At 47.6% G+C, this 10,454-nt stretch overlaps 1 protein-coding gene across 1 annotated transcript; it reads right to left on the bottom strand.

Moving 5' to 3' along the window:
* Positions 1-241: 241 nt before the first annotated feature.
* Positions 242-10,366, bottom strand: HEXD (hexosaminidase D). The gene is made up of 12 exons (XM_064395329.1): positions 10,235-10,366; positions 9,284-9,393; positions 9,112-9,199; positions 8,302-8,466; positions 7,086-7,269; positions 5,564-5,635; positions 4,645-4,840; positions 3,898-3,980; positions 3,070-3,148; positions 2,891-2,992; positions 2,317-2,406; positions 242-1,487 (listed from the first exon to the last, which is right to left on the bottom strand). The coding sequence occupies exons 1-12, from the start codon at positions 10,298-10,300 to the stop codon at positions 1,319-1,321; spliced, it is 1,404 nt and encodes a 467-aa protein (XP_064251399.1). The 5' UTR covers positions 10,301-10,366; the 3' UTR covers positions 242-1,318.
* Positions 10,367-10,454: the final 88 nt, after the last annotated feature.

Raw genomic sequence — 10,454 nt, 5'->3', positions numbered from 1 at the left:
TGGCTGTCCAAATTATTACTGGGAACAGATCTACTGAAGGACTTAATGAGGGGGAGGACAGAGTAGAAGAAGCCCAAATACCTGCTTAGAAGTGACCCTGCTGACACTGGCAGCAGTCCAGCTTTTATTTCCATGTAAGCTGATAGATCCAATCCTCTATTGGTGAATATTCCCATTTTCCCTCCTTTAAACCAAACCAACAACATGCTACACACAAAAAGCAACACCATTCTACAAACACTTTGAGTATCAAAGGTTTTATTCAAGTAAAATAAATTAAGATCTTGTTTAGTTCAAGCTGTGTGACAGGTATACATAGCAACTGCTTCTTTTTAGATGAATATCTGCATGTGGACCTTGTCACTGAGGCCCTCATGGAGTCACTTGAAGCTTGTCTTATGTGTAATTTTACTTTTTGTATGTTAAAATTTGTTCCAAGAAAATTTCAATACCAGTGCTCCCAAAAAATTTAAAGAAAGGCATAAATGAAGCACAGAAATAAATATTTTGAATATTCATGGTGAAGTAACATACTTAACAACTATACTTATGAATGCTCTCCATTGAGTGGAGAATTGGGATCATCACCAGAAGTCCCCAAAATATATTTCTATACATTATGACACGTTTGACATTAAAGCAGAATAAACCAGCATTTTTTCCTTAGTCGTGGCTCAAATTGGGACAAACCTGGGAGGTGCAGGTTGCAGTCTGAGGTCTCAGTGAGTGGGTGGTGCTTTTCCGTGGGGATGGGGCTGAGCTTTGGGGCTCTGGCAGAAGGGGAAGCAGCCCAAGGTGTTGAGGCACTTCCCCTCCAAGCCCAGGTGCCTCAGGAGCTCCCTCTGGCTCCTCATTCCTCCTGATGGAATGAATGCTAGGACACAACTCAGAGCACAGCTGACAGGTGAAGGAGTTTGGTACAGAAAAAAATGACCCAAACATTTTTTAAGTATCCTGAATATTAGGGTAGAACTTTCCCAGGTCATTGTTATGTAAGGGTGTTGCTACAAATCCTGAATTTGGAAGAAACTGGGTTTTTCTCCTGCCTTGTAGGAGAGTGAGCTGTGACTCTCTCCTGCATTCTGTTATGCAAGGGCAGCAAACCTGACTGACAGGCACGTGAATTAAGGCTCAGCATGTGTTAAGACAGGAAAATTGAGTTGAAGTGTTTTATGCTAATAAATGCCTTCAGGTTACTTTTGTTTAACCACAGTTCATGCTTTCACTCTCAAGATGACAAACTCCAGCTCAAGGGCTAGTTGCTGATTTTCACTAGCCATGTTTTCCCAGAGAATGAGTCAGACTAATTGAAATGCCCTTAATTGTGTGCTCTTATTGCTTCATCTAAATCATCCAGCATCTCCTGCAGCTTCTGCAGGCTGGGGTGGACATTCTCCTCCATCCATTCCTCTATGGCACACCTGTGGAAAACTTGCTCCATGGCTGCTTGCAGGTCTTGCACCACAGCATTCCACTTGGAGAAGAGCCTGAGCAGAAGGGAGAAGAAGAAACAAAGACATTTGCAGGTGAGCTCTGCCTCAGGGGAGGGTTGGCTTACTGGCCTTTGGGAGGGAGAACTGCCCTTAAAACCACTTTACAGGAAAAGAACTTCTACTACAAGAGCCCAAAGGACTTGGTTTTGTTCAGATGGCAAAAGCTTGATGCTGTTTCTCTTTAAGTTCCATTAATCTTGGCACTTTCCTCATGCCAAGACTTTTAAAGTACCAAAATGTGAGCTCAGAAAAACACTACACACATTTTAAGTGTAACTGAAACCCACTGTGAGACTTGTTGGGAATTTAATTCTGGGTTTTATCAGAAAGAAGTAGATGAGGTTGGATATTCACCTTATCACAGGGAAAAAAAAAAAAGAAAGAAAATAAGTATAAATGAACCTTTTAGCATGAATTGGCAAAATGTCTAGGACAAGTTCTGAAAAGCCCAAGGTGACAGGGAGCAGGGGGAAGGGCCTGGCTTTAGTCCAAGCCCTGCTTAAGGTGCAGCAGGGCTGTACAGGACTAACAAGGGAGAGGCTTTTGGAGACCAATTTTGTACTTGTTCTCAAAGAATTCATTCAACAGAAGGCAAAGACAAAATTAGAATCATGGAATGGTTTGTGTTGGAAGGGAACTGTGAAGATCATCTAGTTCCAACCCAAACATGTTGCATAAAAACATATTATGGATACTTTGTCTGACTCCCACTGATGTTTCTGAGATAATTATAGGAAGAGGTAAGGCTCACAGCTCTCTGTTCCTGAGTGCCCAGAATAGATCAGATTTTATTTCCCCTGTAGTGCAAAGCAAGTGCTGTTACCTGACTGCATCTGGCTGCAGGTGGTGCACTATGATAGGATGAATAATCTTCTTTTTCCTGTGGTAGGGGCTGAACCAGCCTGTGGCATACCTGCAAATGGGTGTTGGTGGGAGCAGTGATGAAACAGCAGCAGCATCTGTTTGTCACTGCCAGGGAGGCTTTAGCTGAACTCTGCACAGAGATGCTTAAGGAGTAAGTTTATTTCAGTCTATAGATCTTTGGAATTAGCTTGTGAAAGTGTTCCTGGCAGATATCTGCTGCAGTGTAAGTTTTATTTCAAGTTCCTTTCTTTTTTAACTACACCATTCAAATTTTTCATTTTAACTTTAAATAGCAGTAAAATGTAATGAAGGAAAGAACTATATGCTTCAAATAAGGCAGCATAAAGTATTTAGGAACTTCGCTAAAATACTTTAAATTTTGATGTAAATATTATTTTCTGCTGAGGTGTCAGTGACACCTGAAATGCAGAGCTTGATATTTAAATCACTTTTCTGGAGTTGTGCCCCACTTTGAGATGACACAGCTCCAACACTGCTGCAGCCAGGCAGAGAATCAACAGAAGCCTCATTACCTGTTCCTTTCGAGAAGTTCATCCACTGATGACTTGAGGTGGAAGCTAATTTCTGTCACAAGGGTGAGGATATTGCTCCCAGGAAAGGTCCCCACACTTGGGCTGTCCAAAGAGCATCTGTTAGTTGCTGAACTTACCACACAAGGAGCACCACCTGAACTCTGCAGCTGGAATGTTACCTCATGAAAGTATCAATTTCCAGGTTAGGCATTCCCAGGAGGATTTCCACATTTTCTTTAATCTTTTCAGAATATCCACCTGGCAGAAGAGAGTGGGAATGAGTGAAGGAGCCTAAGGAACCAAAATGTTCACACAGAAGGGTTTTCTGGAGTATTCTGCCTTGGCTTAGTAGTTCCCCTTTGGTGAAGAATTTTTTAAAAGGTGAAATGGAAATAAAAGAAGGAAGAAACATTGGTGGGTGGGAGGAGGAGCTCAGTGTCTTGTGCAAGGTGAGCACTTCCTAGCTCTGAGCTTTCTGTTCAGGGTGCTGAATATTCTAGTGCCTTAATTAAAAATCAGTGGATTGTGGGGGTTTATTTGAAAATAAGAAAAACATTGTTCATAACTGCCTGAAAGAAAGCAGAAACTACAGGAGGTATTTTACCAGACAGTGTCATCTCTAGATCCATTTTAAGAAAAACAATTAGTAAAAACAACTTTTACACACGAGCATTTTCTAAATTAAACTAAATGAGGCTAACTTATATATCACTATTGATTTAAGTAAGTTTAAAAAGCAATTCTGCAGCTTAAATTTATTTTTAATATAAGCATGAAGTTTTTAACCCTTTGTGTGTAAGATAAATGAAGAGGATACAATGGCTATTTTTAAACACTTAAGCCAAGAGGCTTCTCTGCTCCCATACTGCAAATTATAATTTATTCATAATTCAGGCCATGATTAATTCATCAAACCATCTCAAAATATAACAAGCCTGTGCTAATCTTAGGGGAAGATCACTCCTGTGCTAGGCACTATCTGAGAGAGAATAAAGTTGTTATTGTACCATGCTTTACTGTCTGCAGACACACGGCCAGGGATGGAATTGCCACAGGGAGAAGCTCACACAAAACAGAGAAGTGATCATACCTACATAAGAAAACATCCATTAATTACACATTTTACTGTTAGAGCAGACTAAACAAGTGGGAAGTTTTAATATTTCAATCACTACAATTCAAAGAGCTTTAGAAACATCAGTTTCTGCCTCAGAGAAGAGATCACTTATCTCTGAAACGTGGAGTATTCCTCTTTTACTAGTAAGAACAGATGAAAACCAAATTCTCTTCTCAAGGCAAATTAGGGTCAGAAATTGGACATCAGCTCTCTGGTATTCCCTACTCCTGACTGCATAAAAATGTTTTACTCCTTCATTACATTAACAAAATCTTGTCTCTTATGTGATTTCAAAGTTTTTGAGTTCCCATTGGACATTCAGATGGACACACCAGGCATGAACTACAGTGTCTCTGAGCAGTTCAAGGTGGCACAAAATCCACTCCAGCCTTCCAACCCAATCTGCTGCTGGTGGTGTCCCCAAAGCCACTGCTCCTGCTGGTTAGAGCTCTACAGCTACCTGCAACTCTGAAACCCACCTTCACTCCTGGGGCGAGGCCCAGCAGTGACAGACAGAAGAACTGCAGGCTGGCAGTGTTCCCTTCTAAGCCCCCAGCCTTCCTGTACCTCCTGGGGAGCTTTGGGTGGAAGTTGGCTCATGTGTGACCCTTGGAAGCACACAGGGGCTGCTGCTCACCTCTGCCAGCCGGTCAGCGCGATCCCTTCCAGGACATCAGCAGGGCTCCTGCTGGCCACCTGCAGCCACTCCAGCTGGTTCCTGAGGTGGTGCCCGATCAGGGTGAGAGACTGGTTCACTCCCGTGGCTCCCTTGAAGGCACTTGCCAGCCACACCTTGGAGAAGCCACACCTGCGGTACTTCTCTATCAGCTGCACTGCAGGGACACACAAAGGGCAAGCTCAGGATGAGCTTCTCCAGTTCCAATGCTGCAGTGAAGGGAAACACAGCTCCAGATCCACCAGGCTGCTGAGCCTTTGGAGCACCAGCAAAGACAGGGGGGTTGACACCCTCTCTGAGCAGCCTTTAGAGTGGCTGTCCTGTTCTCATGTGTGGGTTACTGTACTCCACTCCCTTGTCTTGCTACCACGCTAAAAGCTGTGAGATTGTAACAAGCATGCACAACAGCTGACAGCTGATTGTTCCTGCAACAAAGGAATATTTGCATGAATGTTAGATGCCTGGCAGGAGCCTTCAGGAGCTTCCCTCTGAATTCTATAGATGCATGAAGCCCTGAAGCTTCTTTTGCAGAGCTGTTCAATACAGAGTTATGTGCTGCTACTGGTGTTGATGCAAGGAGAATTAATGTAACAGTGCTTGTGGAAAACCTCTGAATCTCTTATCAGTGATTCCAAAGCTCTGCTGAAAAGAATTAAAGCAGCCTACAATGCAAATCATTCATAGGGAAAACATAAATAGAAAAAGAAAATAATTAATAGCAACTATGATGTGAAATCAAACAAGGGTGTCTTTATGCTATTAAGGCAATAAAAAACAATTCAATAAACCCGAATGTTTTGGTGTCCAGCTAAGGTAGGTTTTAATAATAATTTTGCTTTGGCTATTTTGTTTCTATCCAGCTCAGCAGAGAAGTACAAACCTTTTCCCCCCACGTTGATGTCTGTTGCATAGTCCCAGATCATGAGCTGCACCAGCTGTGGGACCCCGGACTCTGAAAGGAGCAGAGCTCTTCTGAATCATGGAGAACAGCAGCTTAAATGAGAACTCAGCACAGGTTACTGCAACTCAGGCTTAAATGAGAACTCAGCACAGGTTACTGCAACTCAGGCTTAAATGAGAACTCAGCACAGGTTACTGCAACTCAGGCTTAAATGAGAACTCAGCACAGGTTACTGCAACTCAGGCTTAAATGAGAACTCAGCACAGGTTACTGCAACTCAGGCTTAAATGAGAACTCAGCACAGGTTACTGCAACTCAGGTTGTCACTTACAGCTGAAGTGCCCCTGGGCATTTCCTGGCAGGATTTGGCACATGCCCAGGGCCACTGGCATGGTGAAACCATTCATCTGAAGGAGCAGTGCCAATTTCTCAGAGACCCCAGTCACCCCAAGCCCACCTCATTTTTAGCTCCTTGCATCTCTGTTACCAGCTGGGTTCCACTGGCAGAGCCACAAGAGGAGATTTAGCTGGATTCAAATGCAACTTTTCCCCTTTCATTTACAGAGTGCCTGGGCTGTGTTTGCACAAAACATAGCTTCTCAAGTAAAACTAAAGACACAAATTTAGCTTTAACTAATTTTAAAATCAACTCCTCAGCTAGTTTTAAACATGTGAAACTGACCCCTAGAGAAACTGCAGTAAATTGTGCAGAAATTCAGTATTTTAGCTCCACCACATTTTGTTCATTCTGTTATTATGGCAGTAGAGTGCACTTAGAGTGCTGTATGGCTCTGGTGGAAATTCCAAGGGTCCCACCTGCATTTTTTGGGATGATTTCCCACTATCAAAGCCTTGAATAGGTCAGTCACTGTTGGATGAGCTGCACAGCCCTTCCTGGCACCATTAAATCTGTTTACAGCAGCCATGGAGGTGGCTCTGAAAATTCTGGAACTCCATCTGTGCTCAGACCACTCCAATTTTAGCACTGCTTTGATATTTTTCCACAAACAAGACTTGTGATGTCAAGGTCTTGGAGCTACCCCACAGTTCAGTATCACAGTCCTCACAATTTGCACCGTGATCACAAAGATGCTCACAGGGCTGCAGCTTCTCTGTGTGAGTTTGCACCACTTGGGATCAGCTGCTGCAAAGGGCAGCAATGAACATCAGAAGGTGGTGAGAGGCACAGAGATTTTAGCCTTGGACCACAGATGTTAATAGGTTTTTGTTTTGTTTTAATGTTGGTTGTTGTTTTAATGTGTAAGGAAAGTAGAATTGATGGCAGCCACTGCGGGGTGTGCATTTTGTGATTGAAAACTGAAGTGTTCAGACTGGCCCACACTCACACAGGGCCTCTGTGGCAGCCAAGGACTGAGTGCTTCCATTCTCTAGTCAAACAAACCACACCTCAACTCTTGCCAAATTTGTTGTTTCCATTGCATTCAGCTGCCAACCAATCTGTTCAATGTGTGCAAACCTCACCCCGTGGCTGGTCACACACCTGCCAGTGTTTCCTCACTTATCCCCCTGAGCATGTCGTCCCACACGATGGGTGTCACCGTGGGGTAAGACCAGGCCAAACAAGTGGCAACTGCTTTTATGTGGGACAAGCACAGCTTCTCTGGAGTGTTGTTTTGCTGCTGCAGCCACTGCTTTGACTCCTCTCCTTGGCCAAGGTAGTAGACCTGAAACACCAAGCAAATCATCCTGACTTCTTGTACAGAAATAAAGTGAGGTAGACAATATTCAAAACCCTGCTCCAGATGTTGCCCACTGAGTGGACACATCCCAAAGCACCTCTCAGTGCTGACAACACTGCAAGCACTTCCAGCAGTCTGCAGGAGACTGTGGCCATGGTTACATGCATCACCTGAGGGAATTTTCCTAGAAACACTAAAATATCACTATGCCATATTTGCCTTTGGAGTGTTTGTCCTCTCACCACATTTATCCACTTCAAATCCAGCAATCCATCAGGACCTGAGGTAGGTAAAATGAGGTTCCTGTCTTGGGGGAGATCATCCAAATGTGAGTGGGGCCATGTCCAAGGGTGGCCCAGGATACTTGGTCCCATGCAGAGAGGGAATTAAAATTTGCTGGTTTAGAGCAGGTTTTTTTATTCTACATAAATAGTATTTTGCTTTATAACAGCTCCCTGTCTAGCCTTCCCACCAGTTTCAACACAACAATAAACTAATATCAGTACAGTTAAGTGGTCATAATGAATTCCAGGGATCTGTGTGCCATCAGGATGGTTTTAAGAAACTATGAGAAAGAGAAGCTTGAGTTTTTTCCTTCTCAAGGAGACAAACTACCAAGGTAAAAAACCCAACACTTCCAACCACAGAAGGGTTTACTTTGAGTAATTTGCCCAAAACAATGAGCCAGTATCTTACACCAAACTTACAGGATTCCTAATGAACAGCTCTAATTGATATCTCACTACAAACACTCACTTGACCTAAACCCAAAGTCTGTTATCTTTAAGAAGCTGCTTTCAATACTTTGATATTACATTCGTATCTATGGAAATGACAACCTGTGCTACTGGAATAATTTATTGGCAAAAAGACGTTTCTACACTGGCTTGTGTGGTGTTCTCTGTCCCCAAAATCCCACCCAAACATGGCCTGGGCACCACTGAAATGCAGAAGCCTCAGCCCTTGCTATGATTCCTCAAAAGAAAAGCGACATTCCCAGCTCAAGGGAAGTCCCACCTCATCACATCCGATGTGGAACCACTGCAGGTCCTCGTGCAGGGCCATGACCTGGTCAATCATGGCTTTGACCAGTGCCAGCGACTCCTCCTTGTGCGGGTTCAGGGCGTTGGGCAGCTCCTTCACCTCCCGCAGGTGGGCAAACTCCCTGTGCTTCAGCACAAACTGCAGGGGAAAGGGGAGCTGAGAGGGGGCAGCTGCCACACCAGGGGACAGCAGTGTCCCCAGGGCTCTGGGGGCAGGTGTCCTGCTACACCTGGGTTTGGCTTGGCTGAGCCCCAGGGACGCCCTGGGGGCTCAGCTGCTGCTCCACGCTGCTGGGGGGGCTCTGAGCAGTGGGTGAAGGAAACGGGGAGGTCACTGCAGTGTGACCCTGATGTCAAACCCTGCAGCTGGCAGAGCTGGATAACCAGAGCACTGGGACTTGGATTGGAAATTTCCAGCAGAGAATCCCAGAATGGGTCAGGCTGGAAAGGAGCACAGGGGCTCATCTGGTCCCACCTCCCTGCTCCAGCAGGGCCAGGGTTGTGTCCAGAGGGCTCTGGAATATCCCCACTGAGGGAGACTCCACACCCTCTCTGGACAACTTGCTCAGGGCCTGGGCACTGCACACAGAAGTTCTGCCTCACGTTCAGGAGGAACTTCCTGAAGTTCCAGTGCTCCAGATGCCACCAGGGCTGAGCAGAGGGGCAGGATCACTCCCTGCCCAGCTTCCAACACTCTTCCTACTCCACCCCCAGATCCCACCAGCCTTGCTGCTCCCCAGACACTGCTGGCTCAGCACACCCCCCCTCACCCAGCCCAGCTCACCTCCATGTGCCCAAAGCTCTGCACCAGGGGCACCACGTCCAGGCCCTGCGCCCGTGCCCAGCCCAGCAGCGCCTGGAGCTCCTCGGGGCTGTGGAGAGGGATGTCAGAGCCCGCTGGGCACGGCCCGGGGCGCCTGCGGGCACCCAGAGCTGCCTGAGGGAACTGCTGCTACCTGTAGGCGTGGGGGGCCTGCAGCACCTGCAGCGGCCCCGTGTACGGGAAGGTGTCCTCATACTCCAGCAGCAGCCCCGTGGCACCCAGGGAGCGCAGCAGCGGCAGCAGCTGAGGGGGGACAGGGGGACACTGGGGATGCAGCTGGGCTGGGAGCGGGGCCACCACCTGTGCCCTGTCACCTGCAGCAGGTGTGTCCCTCACCTGAGCCCAATGAATCCTTCACCCATAGCAGGTGCATCCTTCAGGTGAGCCCAGTACGTCCCTCATCCGAGCCCAGTACATCTTTCAACTGTGCCAGGGACATTCTTCACCCATACCAGGTACATCCCTCACCTGAGCCCAGCACATCCCTCGCTTGTGCCAGATAAATCCCTCACCTGCTCCGGGCACACCCCTCACCTCCCTCAGCTTCACCCCTCATCTACACCAGGTGCATTCCTCATCTTCCTCAGGTTCACACCTCATCTCCCTCAGGTTCAACCCTCACCTGCCCCAGTCACATCCCTCACCTCCCTCAAGTTCACCCCTCACATCCCTCACGTTCACCCTGCACCTGACCCAGGCACATCCTTCACCTCCCTCAGGTTCACCCCTCACCCCCCTCAGGTGCACCTCTCACCACTCTCAGGTGCACCCCTCACCTGCTCCAGGCACATCCCTCACCTCTCTGAGGCTCACCCCTCACCTCCCTCAAGTGCACCCCTCACGTCCCTCAGGTTCGCCCCTCACCTGCCCCAGTCACATCCCTCACCTCTTTCAGGTGCACCCCTCACTTGCCCCAGACACATCCCTCACCTCCCTCAAGTGCACCCCTCACCTGCCCCAGGCACATCCCTCACCTCCCTCAACTTCACCCCTCACCTTTCTCAGGTGCACCCCTCACCTGCCCCAGACACATCCCTCACCTCCCTCAGGCTCTCCCCTCCCGTCCCTCAGGCTCGCCCCTCACCTGCTCCAGGTACTGCGCGCGCGGCGCGGCGCCCTTCAGGTCCAGGTGCACCAGGCGCCGCCACATGCTCTGGTCTCGATTGCTTTGGCCTGTTGCCGTGGCGTCCCCGCACACCCCGCCCGGCCGCACCCCCGTGCCCCTGCCCCGCTGCCCCGGCGCTGCCCGCCCGCGCCCCGCTGTCCCGGTGTCCCCTTGTCCCCCTGTCCCTCTGTCCCGGTGC

This window comes from Passer domesticus, chromosome 20 (genome assembly GCF_036417665.1).
Source record: "Passer domesticus isolate bPasDom1 chromosome 20, bPasDom1.hap1, whole genome shotgun sequence".
NCBI lineage: Eukaryota > Metazoa > Chordata > Aves > Passeriformes > Passeridae > Passer > Passer domesticus.
The sequence above is the reverse complement of the archived record's forward strand: the minus strand, read 5'-3'. Positions and strand labels throughout refer to the sequence as shown.